Here is a 26325-nt window from a genome sequence, read left to right as displayed (position 1 = left end):
ACAGATGAGGGAACTGAGGCCCAGAGAAGTTAAGTGACTTGCCCAAAGTCACACAGCTGACAAGTGGCAGAGCCGGGATTCGAACCCATGACCTCTGACTCCAGAGCCCGTTCCCTTTCCACGGAGCCACGCTGCTTCTCTAGAGGATGGCCCCATCCCCCCGGCATTACCTCTTCCCCTCCCCACAGCACCTGTATATACGGATATATGTTTGCACGTATTTATCACTCTATTTACTTATTTATTTTACTTGTACGTATATATTCTATTTATTTTATTTTGTTACTATGTTTGGTTTTGTTGGCTGTCTCCCCCTTCTAGACTGCGAGCCCGGTGTTGGGGAGGGACTGTCTCTATATGTTGCCGACTTGGACTTCCCAAGCGCTCAGTACAGTGCTCTGCACGCAGTAAGCGCTCAATAAATGCAATTGATTGATTGATTGATGGCCAACTGCCACCCAGGGTGACAGAATCTCCCTGGATCTCAGAGCGGTCGGGGAAGGGGGCGGGAGAAGGGAGCAACGCCGACTCCATCTTGGACACGTTGGACTTTGGAGACCTCCAAGCTCTCCTTCTCTCACTCTTCGCCTCTTGCTAGGACGCCCCCGGACCTCTGGAGCCGGCCCTCTCCACCGTCTCTGCTGCTTCAAGAGCGGTGTGGCCTAGTGGCTAGACCCCGGGCCCGGGAATCAGGAGGACCTGGGTTCTAATCCCGGCTCCACCACTTGCCTGCTGCGTCACCTTGGGCAAGTCACCGAGTTTCTCTGTGCTTCAGTTCCCTCATTTGCAAAACGAGGACTCATTCATTCGTTCAGTCGTATTTATTGAGCGCTCACTGTGTGCAGAGCACTGTACTAAGCGCTTGGGAAGTCCAAGTTGGCAACATCTAGAGACGTTCCCTACCCTCACAGGCTAGAAGGGGGAGGATGAAGACTGTGAGCCCCACGTGGGACGGGGATTGGATCCAACCTGATTGCTTAGCACAGTGCCTGGTACTTAGGAAGAGGCTGCTGCCCCAGATCCATCCATCCATCCTTCCCAGCTTTTCCACTTGTCTGCCGTGTGGCCTTGGGCCGGTCGCTTCACTTCTCTGGGCCTCAGTTCCTTCACCTGGAAAATGGGGATGAAGACTGCGAGCCTCTTGCGGGACAGGGAATGTGTCTAGCCCGATTTGCTTGCATTCACCCCAGAGTTTAGTACGGTGCCTGGCCCATAATAAGCGCTTAGCAAATACCACCGTTATTATTATCGTTATCCACGCTCGGGAGGGGATGGGTAGAACTCAACCTGGTCAGCCCCAAACTCTCCTCAGGCCAAGTTCAGTTCCGATTGAGTGGAAAGTGTACTTAATTTGTACTTCCCAAGCGCTTAGTACAGTGCTCTGCACATAGTAAGTGCTCAATAAATATGATTGATGATGATGATGATGATGAATAAATACGATTGATGATGAAAGTGGGCCTGGGGCCTGATTCCGGGGGCATGGCACAGTGGATGCAGCACGGGCCTGGGCGTCAGAAGGTCACGGGTTCTAATCCTGGCTCTTCCATCTGTCTGCCGGGTGACTTTGGGCAGGTCACTCCGCTTCTCTGGACCTCGGTTACCCCCTCTGCAAAATGGGGATTGAGACTGCGAGCTTCCCTGGGACGGGGACTTTGTCCAACCCGATTTGCTTGGATCCACCCCAGCGCTCGGTACAGTGCCTGACACGTAGTAAGCGCTTACCAAATAGCGTAATTATTGTTATCAGATAAAGTCAGCCCTGCTGGGAGTTGAAGTCCCAGCAGCCTGAGGGACAACCAGGCAGTTGGAAAACCACATGAGGGTGGCAGCGTTCATTCAGTGGTATTTATTGAGCGCTTACGGTGCTCAGAGCACTGTACTAAGCGCTTGGGAGACTACAATGCAACTATAAACTATATTTCCTGCTCACAACGAGTTTACAGGGCAGAGGGTCCCCCGCTCAAAGCTCCCAAAACCAAGCCGGGGAAAGGCTACGGGTTTGGGGCCCCGTAGAGGGTTTTCGACTTGTGCGGGGTGATTCCTCCCATGCCAAGGGGACCTCGGGCCACTTCTTTTCCCGTTTCTCAGGTGATTCCGCAGGAAGAGGGCTTCCTTCCGACAAGCCGTTGAAAGATTGGAGGCCGAGTTGTCGCTTTGCTGCGCCGTGCCCCAAGGTAACCGAGCTCCTGCCAGCGAGCAGTGGGAATGTGTCTTGTTTAGTGTTATTTTGAACTCTCCCAAGTGCTTAATACGGCGCTCCGCACCAAGTAAGCCCTGGATAAACCCGATTAAGTGAAAGGCCCCTGGGTGGGCTGCAACAGGATGGCGTCTGATCCAGCGCTTAGTACGGAAGCGCTTCGCAGATACCGCGATTACGACGATGAAGCGGGAGGGACGGGGCTGGCGGAGTCTGGGAAATCTCTGCGGCCGTCCCCTGGCTCCGCAGATGTCAGGGCGCATTCCAAGCTGGGCCCGATGGAGACGTCTCTTCCGAATCCCGCTCTGGGGCCCAGCCTGGGGCGGGGAGGATTCTCGTAGGCCTGGCGGGGTGCCCGGGTGGGCTCTGGAGGTCTGCGCCTCCGCCTCGGGGCCGGGCCGGGCGTCTGGGCTCGGATTTCCTCCACCGACCAGGCCGGCTGGAGTCCTGGCCGGATCCAAGGCACGGGGGGCAGCTTCAGAGAACAAGCCCAAGGCCCACGGGACGGGGCGGGGGTCCCCAGCTAGGGGAGGGGTGCCAGGGGGACGCGGGAGATAGCCTCACGCAAAGTCTGGTTTCAACTAGGGTAGTTTATTAAGAGGATTTGGCTTCGCTCTGGTGCCCGGGCCCCGGGAGAGCCGGCGAGCCGGGTGGGGATGGCCAACAGTGAAGGGGGCCTGGCCCCCCGGGAAGGGCCAGGTGCCCGTCTCCCGGGCATCCCTGGGCAAGGTCATCTTCCTTCGACGGCTTCTCTCCATCCCGGGCCCCTCTCCAGCCGGCAGCAGGCAAAGGGCCGGAAGGTGGGCGTCCAGAGCGGCGTCGTAGGTGAGGAATTGAGGCGGCAGCGGTGGCGGGCACAGGGGAGGGGCGGTAGGTGCCAAGTGGGGCGGCGGAAAGCCCGCGAAGACCCCACCGCCCGGCTGACTGCTGTCCTCTAAAGCTCCCTACCCCCTAAACCGTCTCCCCGGGCCGGCTTCGAGGCCTCGGCCCCGCTCGGCGCGCTGATCGCCCTCCCTGCCGCGGGGCTCCGAGTGGCTAATAAATAGAGGGGACGTGGCCAGCGAGGGGAACGGGGGACGTGAGACGGGGAAATAAATACAAGAGCCGGGTGCCGGGGCGGCTCTCTCCTGGGGAGCCGGGCTATCGGCGGGGAGGAGCAGAGCTGCACCTGAGGAGGCGAGACACCAGGGCCGGGGTGAACGTGGGCCCACCCGGAGGGAAAAGACGCATGGGTTGGGCGGGATTAAGGCTCGCGGGAGTCGGCGGTGGCCGACTCCGTGCGGGTATGGAGCCAACGGCCTTCCCAAGCGCTTAGTACAGCGCTCTGCACGCAGTAAGCGCTCAGTAAATACGATTGAATGGATGAACGGCCTCTTCCCACCTGTCAAAAGCGCCCTTCCCTCCGCCACGCGGCCCTAGGCCATCCCCAGTCTCGACAAACTCACAGGTGACAGGCCGTGGGTCTCGGCCTCTTCCTCTTCCCTCTGTCCTTGGTTCTCCTCCTGGAACAAGCCGAAGGGGACATTATTATTACGGTTAATAATAATAATAATAATAATAATAATGATGGCATTTATTAAGCGCTTACTATGTGCAAAGCACTGTTCTAAGCGCTGGGGGGATACAAGGTCATGAGGTTGTCCCACGTGGGGCTCACAGTCTTCATCCCCATTTTACAGATGAGGGAACTGAGGCTCAGAGAAGTGAAGTGACTTGCCCGAAGTCACACAGCTGACAAGTGGGGGAGCCGGGATTTGAACCCATGACCTCTGACTCCAAAGCCCGGGCTCTTTTCCACTGAGCCACGCTGCTTCTCCACTAGCCACGCTGCTTCTCCACTACGGTTGGGTTGGGTTGGGTTGGGACATTACTATTACGGTATCTGTTAAGCGTTTATTAGGCTCCAGGCACCGCACTAAGCGCTGGGGTCGACACAGGCAAATCGGGTTGGACCCGGTCCCTGTCCCCTGTGGGGCCCGCGGTCTCCACCCCCATTTTACAGATGAGGAAACCGAGGCACAGAGAAGTTAAAGCGTGGCTCAGTGGAAAGAGCCCCCCCCCATCTTACCTCCTTCCCTTCCCCACAGCACCTGTATATATGTATATATGTTTGTACATATTTATTACTCCGTTTATTTATTTTACTTGTACATATCTATCCTATTTATTTTATTTTGTTAGTACGTCTGGTTTTGTTCTCTGTCTCCCCCTTTTAGACTGTGAGCCCACTGTTGGGTAGGGACTGTCTCTATATGTTGCCAATTTGTACTTCCCAAGCGCTTAGTACAGTGCTCTGCACATAGTAAGCGCTCAATAAATACGATTGATTGATTGATTGATTGATTTGGAGTCAGAGGTCATAGGTTCAAATTCCGGCTCCGCCAATTGTCAGCTGTGTGACTTTGACCAAGTCACTTCACTTCTCTGGGCCTCAGTTACCTCATCTGTAAAATGGGGATTAAGACTTTGAGCCCCACATGGGACAACTTGATCACCTTGTATCCTTCCCCAGCGCTTAGAACGATGCTTTGCACATAGTAAGCACTTCAACAAATTTCATCATTATTATTATTATCTGTAAAATGAGGATTAAGACTGTGAGCCCCCAGTGGGACACCCTGATTACCTTGTAACCTCCCCAGCGCTTAGAAGGGTGCTTTGCACATAGTAAGTGCTCAACAAATGCCATCATTATCATTATTATGTGTAAAATGAGGATTAAGACTGTGAGCCCCCAGTGGGACACCCTGGGACAAACTGATCACCTTGTAACCTCCCCAGCGCTTAGAACAGTGCTTTGCACATAGTAAGCGCTTAATAAATGCCATTATTATTATTATTATTATTATTCTCTGAGCCTCAGTTACCTCATCTGTAAAATGGGGATTAAGACTGTGAGCCCCACATGGGACAACTTGATCACCTTGTATCCCCCCCAGCGCTTAGAACAGTGCTCTGCACATAGTAAGCGCTTAACAAATGCCATCATTATTAGTATTATATCACTTTGTAACCTCCCCAGCTCTTAGAACAGTGCTCTGCACATAGTAAGCGCCTAACAAATGCCATCGTTATTAGTATTATATCACTTTGTACCTCCCCAGCGCTTAGAACAGTGCTCTGCACATAGTAAGCGCTTAACAAATGCCATCATTATTAGTATTATATCACTCTGTAACCTCCCCAGTGCTTAGAACAGTGCTTTGCACATAGTAAGCGCTTAACAAATGCCATCATCATTATTATTATATCACTTCGTAACCTCCCCAGCGCTTAGAACAGTGCTCTGCACATAGTAAGCGCTTAACAAATGCAATCATTATTATTATTATATCACTTTGTAACCTCCCCAGCGCTTAGAACAGTGCTGTGCACATAGTAAGCGCTTAAGAAATGCCATCATTATTATTATTATATCACTTTGTAACCTCCCCAGCGCTTAGAACAGTGCTCTGCACATAGTAAGCGCTTAACAAATGCCATTATTATTATTATTATATCACTTTGTAACCCCCCCCGCCCTTAGAACAGTGCTTTGCACATAGTAAGCACTTAACAAATGCCATTATTATTAGTATTATATCACTTTGTAACCTCCCCAGCGCTTAGAACAGTGCTGTGCACATAGTAAGCGCTTAACAAATGCCATCATTATTAGTATTATATCACTCTGTAACCTCCCCAGCGCTTAGAACAGTGCTTTGCACATAGTAAGCGCTTGATAAACGCCATTATTGTTCTTCTTATTATTAAGTGAAGGGACTCGCACAGGGTCACACGGCCGACCGCGAGTTCCACGAGGAAAATGTGCGTCGGAGGGGTCTCCATCATCATCATCATCATCAATCGTATTTACTGAGCGCTTACTGTGTGCAGAGCACTGTACTAAGCGCTTGGGAAGGACAAGTTGGCAACATATAGAGACGGTCCCTACCCAACTCTCCAAAGAGCATCCAAGAACGAGTGCCACTTACCTCTCTGGTTTCATCTTTTCCCGCCGAGGCCTGGGGTGGGAGAGAAAAAAGGGGTGGGTTTGGGGGGGTCTGTCTCCCTGGGGCACAAATCCTGGCCCAAGACGTCCAGTCCACTGCTGGGGGAGTCGAGGCCCCGAAAGCAAAGATCCAGGGAGTCAATGGTATTTACTGAGCGCTTACTGGGGGCAGAGCACTGTTCTAAACTCTAGGGAGAGGACACATTCCCTGCCCACAACGAGTTTACACTTTGTCTTTTAGACTGTGAGCCCACTGTTGGGTAGGGACCGTCTCTATATGTTGCCAACTTGGGCTTCCCAAGCGCTTAGTACAGTGCTCTGCACGCAGTAAGCGCTCAATAAATACGATTGATTGATTGATTGATTTACAGTCTACAGTCTGGGAGTCGGAAGGACCTGGGTTCCAATCCCAGCTCCGACACCTGTCCGTTGCGTGACCCTGAGCAAGGTTGAAGGTCCCTCCTTCTATCAATCAATCGTATTTATTGAGCGCTTACTGCGTGCAGAGCACTGTACTAAGCGCTTGGGAAGTCCAAGTTGGCAACACAGAGAGACAGTCCCTACCCAGCAGTGGGCTCACAGTCTAAAAGGGGGAGACGGAGAGAAAAACCAAACATGCTAACAAAATAAAATAAATAGAATAGACTGTGAGCCTGCTGTCGGGTAGGGACCGTCTCTAGATGTTGCCCACTTGGACTTCCCAAGCGCTTAGTACAGTGCTCTGCACACAGTAAGCGCTCAATGAATACGATTGAATGAATAATAATAATGTTGGCATTTGTTAAGCGCTTACTATGTGCAAAGCACTGTTCTAAGCGCTGGGGGAATACAAAGTGATCAGGTTGTCCCATGTGGGGTTCACCGTCTTAATCCCCATTTTACAGATGAGGTAACTGAGGCTCAGAGAAGTGAAGCGACTTGCCCAAGGTCACACAGCAGACATGTGGCGGAGCCGGGATTCGAACCCATGACCTCTGACTCCAAAGCCCGGGCTCTTTCCACTGAGCCACGCTACTTCTCTATGAATGTTGCTGAATTGTACTTTCCGAGCGCTTAGTACAGTGCTCTGCACACAGTAAGCGCTCAATCAGTACGATCGAATGAATGAGAAGCTGCATGACCTTGGGGAAGTCACTTCACTTCCCTGGGCCTCGGTTATCTCATCTGTAAAATGGGGATTAAGAGTGTGAGCCTCACGTGGGACGGGGACTCTGTCCAACCCGATTACCTTGCATCGACCCTGGGGCTCAGTACAGTGCCTGGCACATAGTAGGTGCTCAACAAATATCACAATCACTATTATTATTATCATTACTATACTATTACACTATTATTATTACCAGCCTGATTACCTTGTATCTCCCCAGTGCTTGGCACATATAGAGGACGCTAAATAAATAGCCCAAGGATTGCTCAGTAATAATAGTAATTGTAGTATTTGTTAAGCGCTTATTATGTGCCAGACACTTTGCTAAGTGCTGGAGTGAATATAATAATGATAATTTGGGTATTTGTTAAGCACTTACCATGTGCCAGACGCTTTGCTAAGCGCTGGAGTGAATATAATAATAATAATTTGGGTATTTGCTAAGCACTTACCATGTGCCAGATGCTTTGCTAAGCGCTGGAGTGAATATAATAATAATAATAATTTTGGTATTTGTTAAGCACTTACCATGTGCCAGACGCTTTGCTAAGCGCTGGAGTGAATGTAATAATAATAATAATAATAATTTTGGTATTTGTTAAGCACTTACCATGTGCCAGACGCTTTGCTAAGCGCTGGAGTGAATATAATAATAATAATTATGGTATTTGTTAAGCACTTACCATGTGCCAGATGCTTTGCTAAGCACTGGAGTGAATATAATAATGATAATAATTTGGGTATTTGTTAAGCACTTACCGTGTGCCAGACGCTTTGCTAAGCGCTGGAGTGAATATAATAATAATGATAATTTGGGTATTTGTTAAGCGCTTACCATGTGCCAGACGCTTTGCTAAGCGCTGGAGTGAATATAATAATAATGATAATTTGGGTATTTGTTAAGCGCTTACCATGTGCCAGACGCTTTGCTAAGCGCTGGAGTGAATATAATAATAATAATAATTTGGGTATTTGTTAAGCACTTACCATGTGCCAGACGCTTTGCTAAGCGCTGGAGTGAATGTAATAATAATAATAATAATAATTTTGGTATTTGTTAAGCACTTACCATGTGCCAGACGCTTTGCTAAGCGCTGGAGTGAATATAATAATAATAATTATGGTATTTGTTAAGCACTTACCATGTGCCAGATGCTTTGCTAAGCACTGGAGTGAATATAATAATGATAATAATTTGGGTATTTGTTAAGCACTTACCATGTGCCAGACGCTTTGCTAAGCGCTGGAGTGAATATAATATAATAATAATTTTGGTATTTGTTAAGCACTTACTATGTGCCAGACGCTTTGCTAAGTGCTGGAGTGAATATAATATAATAATAATTTTGGTATTTGTTAAGCACTTACTATGTGCCAGACGCTTTGCTAAGCGCTGGAGTGAATATAATAATAACAATTTTGGTATTTGTTAAGCACTTACCATGTGCCAGACGCTTTGCTAAGCGCTGGAGTGAATATAATAATAATAATAATTTGGGTATTTGTTAAGCACTTACCATGTGCCAGACGCTTTGCTAAGCGCTGGAGTGAATATAATAATAATAATAATTTGGGTATTTGTTAAGCACTTACCATGTGCCAGGCGCTTTGCTAAGCGCTGGAGTGAATATAATAATAATAATAATAATTTTGGTATTTGTTAAGCGCTTACTATGTGCCACGCACTAAGTGCTGAAGGAGGTACAAGGTAATCAGGTTGTCCCACATGGGGCTCCCAGTCTTCATCCCCATTTTCCAGATGAGGGAACTGAGGCCCAGAGAAGTGACTGGCCCAAAGTCACCCAGCTGATAAGTGGCGGTGGCGGGATTCGAACCCATGCCCTCTGACTCCCAAGCCGGCGCTCTTCCCACTGAGCCGCGCTGCTTCTCTGATGCGAGCAAACCGGGTTGGACACGGTCCCTGCCCCAACTGGGGCTCGCGGTCTCAATCCCCATTTCGCAGATGAGGTAACTGAGGCCCGGAGAAGTGAAGTGACTTGTCCAAGGTCACACGGCAGACAAGGGGAGGCGCCGGGATTAGAACCCATGACCTTCCGACTGCCCGGTCCGGGCTCTAGCCACTGCGCCAGGCTGCTTCTCATTCATTCATTCGGTCGTATTGATTGAGCGCTTACTGAGAAGCAGCGCGGCTCAGTGGAAAAGAGCCCGGGCTTTGGGGTCAGAGGTCATGGGTTCAAATCCCGGCTCCGCCAATTGTCAGCTGGGTGACTTGGGGCAAGTCACTTCACTTCTCTGGGCCTCAGTTCTCTCATCTGGAAAATGGGGATGAAGACTGGGAGCCCCCCGTGGGACAACCTGATCACCTTGTAGCCTCCCCAGCGCTTAGAACAGCGCTTTGCAGATAGTAAGCGCTTAATAAGTGCCATTATTATTATTATTATTTCTGTACTAAGCGCTCCGAAAGCACGATTCAGCAACAGAGAGAGACAATCCCTGCCCACAGCGGGCTCACGGTCTAGAAGGGGGGGCCTTCAACCTTACGCTCTAATATGTTGCCGACTTGTACTTCCCAAGCGCTTAGTACAGTGCTCTGCACACACTAGGCGCTCAATAAATACGACTGAATGAATGAATACGTGTCCCAAGCTCGTTTGCAGATTCCAGGGACAGTTGGCAGACACCAGGCAGAACTGGGCCCCCTTGCCCCCTCACCTTTCTCATTCATTCATTCAATCGTATTTATTGAGCGCTTACTGTGTGCAGAGCACTGTACTAAGCGCTTGGGAAGTCCAAATTGGCAACATATAGAGACGGTCCCTACCCAACAGTGAGCTCACAGTCCAGGAGGTTGCAATCCTTACTTTCTAAGACCGCGACATCCCAAGGGTGGGTCGCCAACCCTTCCGAGTCCGGGCTCACGTCTGCTGATTCTATTGCGCTCTCCCGAGCGCTCAGTACAGTGCTCTGCAAAGAGGAAGCGTTCGCTAAATCCGACCGATTGATTTATTTTCTCTCCCCCTGAGGCTGGGGCGAACCCTCCCTTCCAGGCCGCTAAAGCGCTCACAGGGAGAAAAGCCCGGGCCTGGAAATCAGAGGACCGGGGTTCTAATTCGTTCAGTCGTATTTACTGAGCGCTTTCTGTGTGCAGAGCGCCGTACTGAGCGCTTAAATAACAATGATGGCGTTTGTTTAAGCGCTTACTGTGTGCCCAACGCCGTTCTAAGCTCTGGGGTAGATACCAGGAGCAGCCTGGCTCGGTGGGAAGAGCCCGGGCTTTGGAGTCAGAGGTCGTGGGTTCAAATCCAGCTCTGCCAATTGTCAGCTGTGAGGCTTTGGGCAAGCCACTTAACTTCTCTGGGCCTCAGTGAGCTCATCTGTAAAATGGGGATTAAGGCTGTGAGCCCCCCCAAGGAACACCCTGATCACCTTGTAACCTCCCCAGCGCTTAGAACAGTGCTTCGCACATAGCGCTTCGCACTTCCAGACTGTGAGCCCACTGTTGGGTAGGGACCGTCTCTATATGTTGCCAACTTGTACTTCCCAAGCGCTTAGTACAGTGCTCTGCACACAGTAAGCGCTCAATAAATACGATTGATTGATTAATTGATTGATAGTAAGAGCTTAACAAATCATCAATTGCATTTATTGAGTGCTTACTATGTGCAAAGCACTGTACTAAGCGCTTGGGAAGTACAAATTGGCAACATATAGAGACAGTCCCTACCCAACAGTGGGCTCACAGTCTAAAAGATGCCATCATCATCATCATCATCACAAGGTAATCAGGTTGTCCCTAGTGGGGCTCACAGTCTTCATCCCCATTTTCCAGGTGAGGTCACTGAGGTACAGAGAAGTGAAGTGACTTGCCCAAAGTCACACAGCTGATAAGTGGCGGAGCCGGGATTAGAACCCATGGCCTCCGACTGCCAAGCCCGGGCTCTTTCCACTAAGCCACGCCACTGCTTCTATTCCCACACCTGCTGTGTGACCTTAGGCAAGTCACTTAACGTCTCTGGGCCTCCGCTCCCTCGTCTGCAAAATGAGGATTCAACACCTGTTTTCCCTCCTACTTAGACTGTGAAACTCACATGGGACCTGATCCTGTTATATCCTGTTTATATGTATATACGTTTGTACGTATTTATTACTCTATTTATTTATTTTACTTGGACATATCCATTCTATTTATTTTATTTTGTTAATATGTCTGGTTCTGTTCTCTGTCTCCCATTTCTAGACTGTGAGCCCACTGTTGGGTAGGGACTGTCTCTCTATGTTGCCAACTTGGACTTCCCAAGCGCTTAGTACAGTGCTCTGCACACAGTAAGCCCTCAATAAATACGATTGATGATGATATCTATTCTATTTATTTTATTTTGTTACATATCTATTCTATTTATTTTATTTTGTTAGTATGTTTGGTTATCTTCTCTGTCTCCCCCTTTTAGACTGCGAGCCCACTGTTGGGTAGGGACTGTCTCTCTATGTTGCCAACTTGTACTTCCCAAGTGCTTAGCACAGTGCTCTGCACACAGTAAGCGCTCAATAAATACAATTGATGATGATATCTATTCTATTTTATTTTGTTACGTATCTATTCTATTTATTTTATTTTGTTAGTATGTTTGGTTTGGTTCTCTGTCTCCCCCTTTTAGACTGCGAGCCCACTGTTGGGTAGGGACTGTCTCTCTATGTTGCCAACTTGGACTTCCCAAGCGCTTAGTACAGTGCTCTGCACACAGTAAGCGCTCAATAAATACGATTGATGATGATGATGACTGTCTCTCTATGTTGCCAACTTGTACTTCCCAAACGCTTAGTACAGTGCTCTGCACACAGTAAGCGCTCAATAAATACGATCGATGATGATGATGATGATGATATCTACCCCAGCGCTTAGAACAGTGCTCGGCCTAAGGTAAGCGCTTAATAAATACCGCGATTATTATTATTATCATCATCATCATCATCAATCGTATTTATTGAGCGCTGACTGTGTGCAGAGCACTGTACTGAGCGCTTGGGAAGTCCAAGTTGGCAACATATAGAGACAGTCCCTACCCAACAGTGGGATCAATGTGACCTAGTGGAAGGAGACCGGTCCTGAGTGTCAGGAGACCTGAGTTCTAATTCCGGCCCCGCCGGGTGACCTTGGGCAAGTCGTTTCACTTCTCTGAGCCTGTTTCCTCATCTATAAAATAATAATAATGGCATTTATTAAGCGCTTACTATGTGCAAAGCACTGTTCCAAGCGCTGGGCACTGTTCAAAGCGCTGGATTCAATGCTTGTTCTCCCTCTCCCTTAGACGGATAGGCCCGCATGGGATGGGGACCGTCCTGGTTATCTACCCCCGTTAACAGTTCTTATTCACCTCTCCGTGACTCGGTTTCCTCAGCTTTAAAATAGGGATGAGACATTAGCTTTCCCTCCCTCTTTGGCTGCGAGCCCAGAGCTCCTGGTGTCAAACAAGGTATCTTGAACTTTCCCGACTTGACACAGAGCAAATCCTGAACCAACTGGTTCCCAACTGGAAGCTGGCTCCGGGCGTTGGGAATTTGGCACCAGGCCCCTCGGTGACACTTTCTTCATTCATTCATTCGAGCATATTTAGTATTATAATAATAATAATGTTGGTATTTGTTAAGCGCTTACTATGTACAGAGCACTGTTGTAAGCGCTGGGGGGAATGCAAGGAGATGAGGAATTTGGCACCAGGCCCCTTGGTGACACTTTCTTCATTCATTCGTTCGAGCATATTTAGTATTATAATAATAATAAGGTTGGTATTTGTTAAGCGCTTACTATGTACAGAGCACTGTTGTAAGCGCTGGGGGGAATGCAAGGAGATGAGGAATTTGGCACTAGGCCCCTTGGTCATTATAATAATAATAGTTATTATTATTATTTAATATAATTAATATTTAATATTAATATAATTAATGTCAAATAATTATTATTATTGGTATTTGTTAAGCGCTTACTATGTACAGAGCACTGTTGTAAGCGCTGGGGGGAATGCAAGGAGATGAGGAATTTGGCACCAGGCCCCTTGGTCATTATAATAACAATAATTATTATTTAATATGATTAATATTTAATATTAATATTAATATGATTGATATCAAATGATAATTATTATTGGTATTTGTTAAGCGCTTACTGTGTACAGAGCACTGTTGTAAGTGCTGGGGGGAATGCAAGGAGATGAGGAATTTGGCACCAGGCCCCTTGGTCATTATGATAATAATAATAATAATAATTATTTAATATATTTAATATTTAATATTGATATAATTCATATTAAATAATAATTATTATTGGTATTTGTTAAGCGCTTACTATGTACAGAGCATTGTTGTAAACGGTGGGGGGAATGCAAGGAGATGAGGTTGCCCCACGTGGGGCTCACAGTCTTCATCCCCATTTTACAGATGAGGCCACTGAGGCCCAGAGAAGTAATAATAATAATAATAATAATAATAATAATAATAATAATAACGACAGCATTTATCTCCCACCCCAGGCCTCGGCGGGAAAAGATGAAACCAGAGAGGTAAGTGGCGCTCGTTCTTGGATGCTCTTTGGAGAGTTGGGTAGGGACTGTCTCTATATGTTATAGACATATGTCTCTATATGTTATGCTATATGACAGCATTTATTAAGCGCTTACTATGTGCCAAGCACCGTTCTAAACGCTGGGGAGGCTACAAAGTGATCAGGTTGTCCCACGGGGGGCTCACGGTCTTCATCCCCATTTGACAGATGAGGGGACTGAGGCGCGGAGAAGTGAAGTGACTGGCCCAAGGTGACACAGCAGACATGCGGGGGAGGCGGGATTCGAACCCATGACCCGGGACTCCCAAGCCCGCGCTCTTTCCACTGAGCCACGCTTATTGAGCGGTGTACTTCCCAAGGGCTTAGTACGGTGCTCTGCACACAGTAAGCGCTCAATAAATACGATTGATTGATTGATTGATTTACCGCGCACCAAGCACTGTACTAAGCGCTTGGGAGAGTACAAACGGACACACGACGAACTCAGTCTAGAGAGGGAGAGAGCGCTGTTTTCCCGGGCTTTCTGCCCCATTTAACTTTCCCCCCTACCCGCCTTTTTGGGGCAAAACCTGTCTCGCAGCATTTGGGGCCCCCCGCCCCCGAGGCCGGCGCCCCATGACGAGGATGATGGTATCTTTTAAGCGCTTACTATGTGCCAGGCCCTTAGAGAAGCAGCATGGCTCAGTGGAAAGAGCCCGGGCTTTGGAGTCAGAGGTCATGGGTTCGAATCCCCACTCCGCCAACTGTCAGCTGGGTGATTTTGGGCAAGTCACTCAACTTCTCTGGGCCCTCAGTTCCCTCATCCATTCATTCATTCATTCATTCAATCGTATTTATTGAGCGCTTACTGTGTGCAGAGCACTGGACTAAGCGCTTGGGAAGTCCAAGTTGGCAACATCTAGAGACGATCCCTACCCAGCAGTGGGCTCACAGTCTAGAAGACTGTGCATATATGTATATCATCATCAATTGTATTTATTGAGCGCTTACTGTGTGCAGAGCACTGTACTAAGCGCTTGGGAAGTACAATTTGGCAACATATAGTGACGGTCCCTACCCAACAGTGGGCTCACAGTCTAGAAGACTGTGCATATATGTATATCATCATCAATTGTATTTATTGAGTGCTTACTGTGTGCAGAGCACTGTACTAAGCGCTTGGGAAGTACAACTTGGCAACATATAGTGACGGTCCCTACCCAACAGTGGGCTCACAGTATATATGTATGTATATATATATATGTATATATATATATAAGTATATATAAGTATAAGTATATACATATAAGTATATGTATGTATATATATATATATGTATATATATATATATATATATATAAGTATATACGTATATATGAGAAGCATCGTGGCTCAGTGGAAAGAGCCCGGGCTTTGGAGTCAGAGGTCATGGGTTCAAATCGCAGCTCTGCCAATTGTCAGCTGTGTGGCCTTGGGCCAGTCACTTAACTTCTCTGGGCCTCAGTTCCCTCACCTGTAAAATGGGGATCAATCACTCAATCAATCAATCGTATTTATTGAGCACTGTGTGCAGAGCACTGTACTAAGCACAGTGCTCTGCACACAGTAAGCGCTCAATAAATACGATTGATTGATTGATAAGCGCTTGGGAAGTACAAGTTGGCAACAAGACTAATAAGATGAAGCCTGTGAGCCCCCCGTGGGACAACCTGATCACTTGGTAACCTCCCCAGCGCTTAGAACAGTGCTTTGCACATAGTAAGCGCTTAACAGGTGCCATTATTATTATTATACAAGTGCTGTGGGGAGGGGAAGGAGGTAAGGCGGGCGCTTAGCAGGTACCACAGCTGTTATTAACACCACGTCTATCATCTCACACAGAGCCCCCCCGGGGGGACAACCTGATCACCCTGTAACCTCCCCGGCGCTTAGAACAGTGCTTTGCACATAATAAATTATTACTATTATTACTACAAGCTAATCACAGGCTCACAGCATTGACTTTGGGCAAGTCGCTTCACTTCTCTGTGCATCATCTGTAAAATGGGGAGCCCCACGCGGAACAACCTGATCGCCCTGTATCCCCCCAGCGCTTCGCACATAGTAAGCGCTTAACAAATACCATTATTATTATTATCAATCAATCGTATTTATTGAGCGCTTACTATGTGCAGAGCACTGTACTAAGCGCTTGGGAAGCGCAAATTGGCAACATATAGAGACAGTCCCTACCCAACAGTGGGCTCACAGTCTAAAAGGGGGAGACGGAGAACAAAACCAAACATACTAACAAAATAAAATAAAATAAAAATATTATTATTTGATGGGCGAGGTGACCGAGGCACGGAAAAGCGAAGCGCCTTGGGCAGGTCCACAGGGCCGACAAGCGGCAGGGCGGCCCCGCGATGGGCAGCGGCTCTCTGAACTCCGACCCCGCTGCCCCAGACCAGCCCCTTCAGGGTGAGCGCTCAATAAATATGATTGATTGATTGATTGATTGATTGAGAGACGCCCTCCCCGAGAAGCCCCGCCACCACGGCCCTGACTTTGGGCCCCGGGGACCCCCTCCTTGCCGCACAGCTGCGGCCCATCTGCCGGCTTCCGACTCCAGAGGCCAATTCCGGGCGAGGGGGAGGAAATGAAAGCCAGCTGCGGTCCGCAGACCTCTCTTGGGTTTAATGATAGCATTTATTAATCAATCAATCGTATTTATTGAGCGCTTACTGTGTGCAGAGCACTGGACTAAGCGCTTGGGAAGTCCAAGTTGGCAACATCTAGAGACAATCAATCAATCGTATTTAGTGAGCGCTTACTGTGTGCAGAGCACTGGACTAAGCGCTTGGGAAGTCCAAGTTGCCAACATAGAGAGACAATCAATCAATCAATCGTATTTATTAAGCGCTTACTGTATGCAGTGCACTGGACTAAGCTCTTGGGAAGTCCAAGTTGGCAACATCTAGAGACAGTCCCTACCCAACGGTGGGCTCACAGTCTAGAAGGGGGAGACAGAGAACAAAACCAAACATACTAACAAAATAAAATAGATAGAATAGATATGTACAAGTAAAATAGAGTAATAAATATGTACAAACATATATACATACACATGTACACATATATATACATATATATACATACATATATATACATATATACAGGTGCTGTGGGGAAGGGAAGGAAGTAAGATGAGGGGGATGGAGAGAGGTACGAGGGGGAGAGGAAGGAAGGGGCTCAGTGTGGGAAGGCCTCCTGGAGGAGGTGAGCTCTCAGTAGGGCCTTGAAGGGAGGAAGAGAGCTAAATCAATCAATCAATCATATTTATTGAGCGCTTACTGTGTGCAGAGCACTGTACTAAGTGCTTGGGAAGTCCAAGTTGGCAACATATAGAGACAGTCCCTACCCAACAGTGGGCTCACAGTCTAAAATAAATAGGATTGATTGAATGAATGAGAGGCCTAGGGAGGCCAGAGGTCCTCTCATCGCCCAGGCGGCGATGGAGGAGGAAAGGAGGCTCAGCGCTTACTATGTGCCAAGCACCATTCTAAGCGCTGGGGGGGCTACAGGGCGATCAGGTTGTCCCACGGGGGGCTCACAGTCTTCATCCCCATTTGACAGATGAGGTCACTGAGGCCCAGAGAAGTGAAGTAATAATAATAATAATAATGATAGCATTTATTAAGCGCTTACTATGTGCAAAGCACCGTTCTAAGCGCTGGGGAGGCTACAAGGCGATCAGGTTGGCCCACAGGGGGCTCACAGTCTTCATCCCCATTTGACAGATGAGGTCACTGAGGCCCAGAGAAGTGAAGCGACTTGCCCAAAGTCACACAGCTAAGTGGCGGAGCCGGGATTTGAACCCAGGACCTCTGACTCCAAAGCCCGGGCTCTTTCCACGGAGCCACGCCGCCTCCCCGGAGCCCGGGAAATGAAAGGCAGAGACCCCGGCCCCCGAGACGGATCCAAGAGTGGAGGTGCTAAAATCCTCCTCCTTCCCAGTCCCTGGCACGGAGCAGCCGTCCTGCGGGATTCATTCCTCCCTATCCCACGTGGGGCTCACAGTCTCCATCCCCATTTTGCAGATGAGGGAACTGAGGCACAGAGGAGTTAAGCGACTCGCCCAAGGTCACGCAGCAGACAAATGGCAGCAAACCTTCTGACGTGCTCTGTCCCTATGCCCTGCTGCTTATCTGTCGATGGTTATCGATTGATCTCTGGTATGTACTGAGCGCTCGCTTGCTTTGTGGAGAACCCCACACAAAACGCTCGGGAGGGTACACTACAACAGAGTTGGTAGATGGGACCCCTGCCCACAAGGAGTTTAGAGGAGGAGTTGGGCGTTAAAAGCAGATTATTGGATTGGTTTCATCACACCCCGCAGACAAACGTTTTAAGTCAATGCCTGCCAATGACAAAGTAAGAAATCATCTTTAGGAGGCGTGAAGATGGAGCCATCTAGTCTCGGCTTGCTACCGCTTCAGCAGAACCCTTTAATTTTTGCCTCATGATGGCTCAATAAATACGATTGATTGATTCATTCATTCAAATGTATTTATGGAGCACTTACTGTGTGCAGAGCACTGGACTAAACGCTTGGAAAAGCACAATGGTAAACAGTGACGTTGAGAATTAGGGTGGCTCGGTGGAAAGAGCCCGGGCTTTGGAGCCAGAGGTCATGGGTTCAAATCCCGGCCCCGCCACTTGTCAGCCGTGTGATTTGGGGCGAGTCACTTCACTTCTCTGGGCCTCAGTTCCCTCATCTGTAAAATGGGGATGAAGACTGGGAGCCCCCCCGTGGGATAACCTGATCACCTTGTAATCTCCCCAGCGCTTAGAACAGTGCTTGGCACGTAATAAGTGCTTTATAAATGCCACCATTATTATTATTATTATTATTATCATTATTAAGTACGGATAGGGCGGGGTCCGTCCCTGCTCCCAAGCTCACAGGACGGCCCGCCCCGCACGCCTTCGTGAGAGCTCTCCCAAACGCTCAGTACAGTTCTCTGCACACAGCAAGCACTCGATAAATACATCGAGACTGCCTACATTTTCAGACGGTGAGCCCACTGTTGGGTAGGGGCTGCCTGTATATGTTGCCAACTTGTACTTCCCAGGTGCTCAGTGCGGTGCTCTGCACACAGTAAGCGCTCAATAAATATGATTGATTGATTGATTGATCGACTGAGCTGGGAAACCCACCCCCGTGGGGGACCTTAGAGTTCCCCCGGCAGCTCAGGGCAGGCGAACTCGGCCCCGGGAGAGACCCGTCCCGGCCTGGAAGCCCTGGGTGGGGGTGGTCTCCGACCCCAGCAGCATCCCTGGGGGGGTCTTACCTGCACTCACACCGCACATGCTCAGTGAAGGTCAGCTCCATGTATGACGTCTGCTCCTCAGATTTGATCTTCAGGAGCTGCAAGGGGGGAGAACACGACCCGAGCGTCTGGCCCGCTCCTCCGCCCGCGGCCCGGCCACGGGGGCCTGGTTGGGAAAGGCCCAGGCCGCTTCGAGCCGGACCGCCACCTCCAGGGAGCACAGATGGGGTGGATTAGATGGGGGGGCGGGTGCCCACCTGCATGGTGACGTTGGCCGTCTCCACGGGGACGCACTGGAGGCTCTCGTCCCCGCAGCAGCCAGTGCAGCGGCGCAGGGAGACGCAGGAGGGGCTGAACACGTGCTCCACCTCGCCGGGGTACTCGGCCACAATCTCCACCAACTTCTCCAGGGCGCGGCAGAAGCTGCGGCCCCAAACCTCCTGAAATGGCAGCACTGCGCGGGAGAAGCCAAACAGGGCCGGGAGTTTCGGGCCGGGGCGCCGGGCGGCCCGTCTCCCCGCCCCAGTCCCCCTGCCTCCCCATTCGATCGCCTTTATTGAGCGCCTACGGTGGGCCGGGCACTGCACTAAGTGCTTGGGACAGTACGATACAAAAATAGACACATTCCCTGCCCACAGCGAGCTTACAGTCCCCGGCTCTCCGTATCCCCTGCCCCCATTTGGGCAGGGGATGTGCCCGTTTTTATTGTTCTATTGTACTCTCCCAAGCGCTCAGTACAGTGCTCTGCACACAGTAACCACTCGATAAATACGAACGACTGACTGGGTTGGATCCAGGCCCCTTCTCAACTACCGAGAAGCAGCTAGAGCCCGGGCTTGGTAGTCAGAAAGACCTGGGTTTTAATCCCAGCTCTGCCGTTTGTCTGCTGTGGGACCTTGGGCAAGTCGTTTCACCTCTCTGGGCCTCAGTTACCTCATCTGTCAAATGGGGATGAGGACTGTGAGCCCCATCTTGGACACGGACTAGACTGATTAGTTCGTATCTACGCCAGTGCGCTTAGAGCAGTACCTGGTATAGTAAGCGCTTAACAATTACCGTATATATATATTTTTTAAATGTATCCTAATCTCTTCAACTCCTTCAGCCCCACTCTGGTGAACGTCGGGGTGAAGAGCCTCCCCCCATAATCTCCTTTTCAGCTCGGACTTGAGCTTTGAATTCTGGTCCAGGCCAGACTCTTCGGCTCTCAGGCCCCTAGCTCCACTGCCCAGACGATGCCTGTCCGGGAGGTCGTCTGTCAATTCTTTCCCGCGATTCCTGCTTCCCACAGGAAGCCCCCCGCGGGTAGAGTCAGGGGTCGAAGTTCACTTGGCCCAGTTACCGGTGGCACCGTAGACCTCGGCCTGAGCGTCGGGAAAGGAGGGGAGTCCACGGAAAATCGTCAGGACGCGGGGAGGCAGCCGCAGAGCCCATAAAGAGTCGCTCATCCGGCGGTCTCGGGGGGAGGAGCCAAGCGCTAAAGCTCTCGCTTTAGCTAAAACTAAAGCTAAAACAGGCCAGAGGGCTGGGGGCCGCCTGCCTCGTGGGGCCTTCCACGTTTCCCTTTCCTGAGCCGTGAGCCCCAGTCGAGCTTTAGTGGCCCGCCCCGTTGGTCTGAGCCAATGTCGGATCTCTCTGGTCCGAAAAGACAAATAAAACCAGAAAAATGCAGGCCGACCCAAGCGGCCTTAGCTGGGCTTAGTGCTGTTTTTGTCTTCCCCTAATGGCCCCTGCAGGAAAGATAACACCTGGAGACGACCAGGGAGGGCTCTCCCTCCCCTCCTCTCCCCCTCTCCTTGCTGTGGCTCCCGTGGAGACCACTTCCTACCCAGCTGGGGTCAGAGGGCAGCCACCCCACCGGGGGAAGCCGGAAGGGGTAACTTGGCAGCCGGGAAAAGAGATTCCTTTCTTTTCCTCTGTAAACGGAGCCCTGGCTAAAGACCCGTCCTTCTGGGGCTCCCTCAGGGAGGCCGGCTGGGTGGGTGAGGCGGGGGAAGGGGAAAACTGGCGACGGGACGATGTGGGTCACGATCTCAAGGGAACCGTGGCCAGGACCACCCCGTCCCAGCCAGGAAAACGTCCGCAACGTCCAGACCGACCTCCTGGACACCAAGGAGGGACCGCCGGGGGGGGCGGCGAGGAGGAGGTCTGCCCCGGCCTTCCCAGCTGGGCGGTCAGCCGTCCAAGAGGAGGCCTCTCCTTGACTGCTCCTGGAATCGTTCCCCCTTCCGACCGGCTCCGGACCCTCCCTCCGGAGCCGGGCGGGAGGAAGCGGCACGGTCTCGCGAGCCTGGTAATCGGACAGACGTGGGTCCTAATCCCCGCTCCGCCGCCTGTCCGCTGTGCGACCTCGGGCAAGGCATTTCAATTCTTTATGCTTCAGTTCCCTCGTCTGTAAAATGGGGATTAAGATCGAGGCCGATGTTGGACCGTGCCCAACCCCTTTATCTCGTATCTACTCCGGTGTTTAGAACAGTGCCCGGTACGTAGCAAGCGCTTACCAAATACCGTTATTATTAGTATAATTAGCCCAGGCGGGTGGACGGGGGACAGGCTGGTGTCGGGAGTGAAGAGTGTATGCGAGCTACCGTGTTTCAGACACCGAAAAGATGTCGGGCGCCTTAGTCCTCGACGGGGAACCCATCTGGCTCGAGTTTCTTCCCGAGACGCCCCCGGCCCAAAGCCGGGAGATCGTCCGGCCCCGCCAGAGGATGTTTCAGAAGAGCGAGAGAGGGGAGCGAGGGGTCTGGGAGGGGCGGCTGGCTGCCGCCCCAGAGCACAGCAGGTGTCTCCGCCGCGCTGAGATGGCTCCAGCACAACTGGCGCGTGGGAAAAGAGACCTGAATCGGGAACGCCTTTCCCAAACTCTGTCTGCCTTTGGGATTTGAACCAGTCCTGGCGCCGTTTCCAAAGCGGCCCCCTCCTCAAGGAAAACTTCCCTGTTACTGGCTAGTGGGCCTAGAGGAAAGAGCCGGGAGAGAGGAGACCAGTCCTTCTGGACCGTGAGGTCGCTGGGGGCGGGGACCGTGTCTGTTTATTGTTATAGCGTGCCCTCCCAGGCGCTTAGTACAGTGCTTTGCCCACGGTAAGCGCTCAGATGCGCTTGACTGAATGAACGAGAGACCTGGTTTCTGACCCCGCTCAGCCTCTTGCCTGCTGAGTGACAGCGGGGGATTCATTTCACTTCTCCGTGTCTCAGTTTCCTCATCTGGAAAACGGGGATGAAATATCTGCCCGCTCTTCCCTTAGGCAGGGACAGGGACCGTGTCCCATCAGATTGCGTTTACCTGTCGGGGAACGAATGCCACAGCGATTCCCGGAAGATTGTGGGAGGGGAGCCAAGGGGATCAGTTCGGATCGGGCACGTTATGCTTCCGCTGGCCAAGTCGACGGATACACAACCATCCCCCCCCCACCCGCCCTCATTCCTATGACACATGTACTTGCAATGTACTTTGCCTCCGTATATTTAGCCATCTTAGTTCTGTTTGTCTGTCTGGTCTGCCCCGGAGTCCCCGAGGGTGGGAATGATTTCTTCTCCTCTCTCCCCACCCCAGTTCTCCCCTCCAGTCCCACGCCGCACCCTCAGTGAGCTGAGCTGCCCTGTATCCGCCCCAGCGCTTAATCCAGTGCCCGGCACATAGTAAGCGCCTCACAAAGTCCATCATCGTTATTATTATCTCCACGTCAGGCTGTGGTCCCTGGCTACGGGGCAGCGGGGAGCATCCGGTGGCTCTCCTTCCCCCGAAACGGGCCGTCTGTAGGATGAGACGCTCGCGTACGCGTGCCTGGGCTTCCCTGCCACTGGAAATGTATCACTGTGGGGTGGCGGGGAAGGGGGGAGGTCGAGGACAGGGTTAAGACAGAGGCGAGAGGCGGGGTGCCCGATTCGGCAGATGTCTCCCCTCGCGTGGAAGTTCCTCACTCGCTGGAAACGAGAGAGGGTTGTCGTCCCGTCTGAGCTGTTTGTCATCAGCGGAAAGGTCCGGTCAGCTCCCCGAAGCCTCCGCCCGGGGCCGAGAGGCGCGGCGGGAGGCTCTTCCGGATCCCACTCGCTGTCTGCCCGGCGAGAGGCTTCAACTCCCAGGCCTTTGAGCCCCCGCCATCCCCCCGACAGGCCTCCTCCGCGGATCCAAGCCACCTCCGCCTTCCCACGCGGCTCCCTCCCTGTGCCCGCCTCTCGGTGAAGCCCCCTCGCCTCCCTCTTCAAGGGCCCATCTGCTCTTTCATTCATTCATTCAATCGTATTTATTGAGCGCTTACTGTGTGCAGAGCGCTGTACTAAGCGCTTGGGAAGTGCAAGTTGGCAACATGTAGAGACGGCCCCCACCCAACAACCCAACCCTACGCTGCCTTACGCCCGGCCCAGGGAGAGAGCGGGACGAGGAAGCAGCTGACCCTTGGGAGAGGGAGGTCAGGGGGCAGGGGTCATCAGCTTACCTTCCCCTTCTGACGTGCTGCTGTTCCCGGAAAGCTGGTCCCACTGGCGGAGAGGAGGGAAGGGCGCCGGTGAGGCGGGGAGGACGGGAGACTCCCGTGGAAGGGCCGGGATGTGTCGGGGGGCTGCCCGGCGGTGGTCCGGCCCCTCCTTCCCTGCCCCTGCCCCGACGTCTCTCCCCACCCCTGGGCGCCCCGGCCGTTCTTGCTCTGCTCTTGCTGGGCTCCTTCTCTCTGTCCCGCCTCTCCATCCCCCTCACGACCCCCTTCGACCCCTTTAATGTCCGGGCCTGGACTCGGGCCAGAGCCCCGTAGGGAGGGGGTGTCAGCTGTGGGAGCGGAGGGGCCGCAGACGGACCTCCGGGTAATGTAACGCCGCGGGTTCGGCCTCCCTTCCCCCTGCCCTCCTCTGCAAGTGTTGAACAGGCCGTCCCCTCCTCACCCCCTACCCCACCATCCCGTCCCCTCCCACCTCCCTCTTTCAGGGGTTTCCCGGAGAGCAGGACGGGGAGGGACCTTGGTGGGAAAGGAGGTTATTGAGCTTGGCAGGATTTCTCTTCCCCGGGCTGGAGCCAGGCCAGGGTCCGGGCCCTCATCCCGGCTCCCGGGACGAGCGTCTCGGGAGCGTCTCTGGCCTGCGGGATCCAGAACCCCGGTGTCAGCATCCTGCCGGCCCCGGGACTGGAGTCTGTGCTTACTCTGGGAGAGGGCCGAGGCGGGCGGGGAGGGCTCTCTCGGCCTCACTCCCCCTCCGGGGCCTGGCTGGGCCCCGGCCGGGTCAGAGGTCTCCACTGCGTTTGGCCCGTCACGGGGGCCGTGACCCTGACCACCGGCCCGGGGATTACTCGGGGGTCCTTGGAGCTGAACCGACAGCCCCGGGGAGCGACGGGAAGCTTCGACTCCATCCCGGAGTCTCCTCCGGGCCCGGTTCGGCTCCGGGACCTCCTGAGAGGCCAGCATCGAGGGCTCTGAGGGGGCACCTGCCCCCTCACCGAGCACGCAGGCCTCCCCGCATACAGCTTCTTCTCTAACCTAGAGCCCGGCCCCCTACAAGCCCCCGTCAGGACCCCCAGAACCCGCATCCCCCTTACCTGAGGTGGAGGGGTGGGCAGGGCGAGCCCGGCCAGGAGCTGCAGGAAGCAGGTGAGGAGCCGCATGGCTGGCGTCTCCTCAGACGGCCCGAGGCGGGGGGCTCCGTTTCAGGGGGGCAACCGGCATACTCCTCCAGGGCCCCGAGCAGACCCGGCTCCGGGGTGTGGCGTGGGGGAGACCCCGACGCCCCACTTCAGTGCCTCCAGGGGCCCCGGTGGGCGGTGGGCCGCCCCCGGCCAGGCATCCTCGGGATCACCGCCGGAGGTCCAGGAGGAAGGCCCGAGCAGGCCGGGCCACGTGCGTGGCCTAGACGCTCCCTCGGCCTGTCCCCAAGGGGAGGCCTTCGGCCCGTTTGGATGGCCCTCCCGCCCTCGGGGTCCCGGTCAGCGGCGTCGAGGACCCTGGTGGTTCCCCGGCCCCGTGCCGGCTGATCCCATCTGAGCTCCGCTGCCCTGGGAGACGCGGTTTCATGGGCTGGGAGCTGACTGAGGGTGGAGTTCCTCTCTAGTCCCTCCTCTCTCCCGCCCGCTCCCTCTTTCCCAGCTTCTGTGGCTGCCCAGACTCCAGCCCGCCCAGGATTTCCTGTAACTCGGCCTGTGTGTGTGTGTGTCGGGAGGGGGGCGGGTGGCTCGCTCCCCCCCTCCCCGGGTTACCAACCATGGGAAGCCCCCCGGCGTGGAAACAGCTGGGAGCTTGGGGAAGCCCACGGCCAGGGACCCGAGGGCTGGGATCAGAGGACGGGCCCGCGTTCTGAGAAACCGGGGTTGCCGGGTTTGGCACGGCGGCCGTGTTTCAAAATTGGATTGTATTAAATCGAACGGCATCGAGAAGCGGCGTGGCTGAGTGGAAGGAGCACGGCTTTGGGGGGCAGAGCGCGTGGGTTCTAATCCCGGCCCCGCCGCTTGTCCGCTGGGTGACCTCGGGCAAGGCGCTTCACTTCTCTGGGTCTCAGTTACCTCATCTGGAAAATGGGGAGGAAGACTGGGAGCCCCAAGTGGGATAAACCGACTGCCTCGGATCTAGCCCGGTGCTTAGAACGGTGCTTGGCACATAGTAATCGCTTAACGAGTGCCATCATTATTGTTATTAAATGGGCTCGCTTTAAGTGGGACACCCCGGATAAGTCCTCTCCACGCAGCCGAGCGGGAGACCGCCAAGCCCCCCTCCGCCTCACTGCCCACCCCTGAGCCTTCTCTTCCTCGGTCTCCGCCAGGCCGTTCGTGAACCTGTGCCGTGGAAACCTGCAGGGCAGGAGGTCCTTTGGTGGGAGGTCAGGAAAGGGCAGGGACGGGGCCCGGGATCGGGGCAGAGCTGAGGCACGGGCGAGGGCAAGCCATAGCCTGGTCCGGGCGCGTCTGGCTCCGACGTGGCGGGTCACGGCTCCCGCTAGGCCCCAAAGGAGCAAGCCCGGCCCCGTGTCTGCCAGCCGGAATCGCCGGTGGCCGGCCGATCCCCCTGGCTTTGCCTCGGTCTTCTCAACTGGAGAATGGGGGTGGAAATTCCCATCGGTTCCGCCTGCCCCACGGAGAATCAAGTGTCTCTTTTCCTCCTCTGGACACATTGTCTCACAGGCCTTTCTGGCCAGGGCGGCACATGTCTGCAGAGAGCCGCTCTAACGAGACACTCCCTCCCCTCCTCTCTCCTGCCCAC

At 52.6% G+C, this 26325-nt stretch overlaps 1 protein-coding gene across 4 annotated transcripts; it reads right to left on the bottom strand.

Annotated features, from left to right (window-relative positions):
• Window positions 1-1899: 1899 nt before the first annotated feature.
• Window positions 1900-25116, bottom strand: PGF (placental growth factor). 4 transcript variants are annotated; one of them, XM_038765970.1, is made up of 7 exons: window positions 24675-25116; window positions 23587-23629; window positions 19404-19600; window positions 19168-19244; window positions 6175-6204; window positions 3646-3702; window positions 1900-2647 (listed from the first exon to the last, which is right to left on the bottom strand). In XM_038765970.1, exons 1-7 carry the CDS (start codon window positions 24738-24740, stop codon window positions 1930-1932), a joined length of 1188 nt encoding a protein of 395 aa, XP_038621898.1. In that variant the 5' UTR covers window positions 24741-25116; the 3' UTR covers window positions 1900-1929. The 4 variants fall into 4 exon arrangements, with proteins under 4 accessions (XP_038621898.1, XP_038621901.1, XP_038621900.1 ...); XM_038765973.1 differs by having other exon boundaries at window positions 1900-2189; XM_038765974.1 differs by lacking the exon at window positions 1900-2647 and adding an exon at window positions 2706-3368.
• Window positions 25117-26325: the final 1209 nt, after the last annotated feature.

This window comes from Tachyglossus aculeatus, chromosome 23 (genome assembly GCF_015852505.1).
Source record: "Tachyglossus aculeatus isolate mTacAcu1 chromosome 23, mTacAcu1.pri, whole genome shotgun sequence".
Lineage (NCBI taxonomy): Eukaryota > Metazoa > Chordata > Mammalia > Monotremata > Tachyglossidae > Tachyglossus > Tachyglossus aculeatus.
The sequence above is the reverse complement of the archived record's forward strand: the minus strand, read 5'-3'. Positions and strand labels throughout refer to the sequence as shown.

What these genes read in the sequence shown, in the direction of transcription:
- PGF (XM_038765970.1), bottom strand. Translation starts at nt 24,740, where the DNA reads ATGCGGCTCCTCACCTGCTTCCTGCAGCTCCTGGCCGGGCTCGCCCTG. An exon ending in CAGCACGTCAGAAGGGGAAG is followed by an intron (nt 19,601 to 23,586) that starts GTAAGCTGATGA and finishes TCTCCCGCGCAG; the next exon opens with TGCTGCCATTTCAGGAGGTT. An exon ending in AGACCCACGGCCTGTCACCT is followed by an intron (nt 2,648 to 3,645) that starts GTGAGTTTGTCG and finishes GGATCCGGCCAG; the next exon opens with GACTCCAGCCGGCCTGGTCG.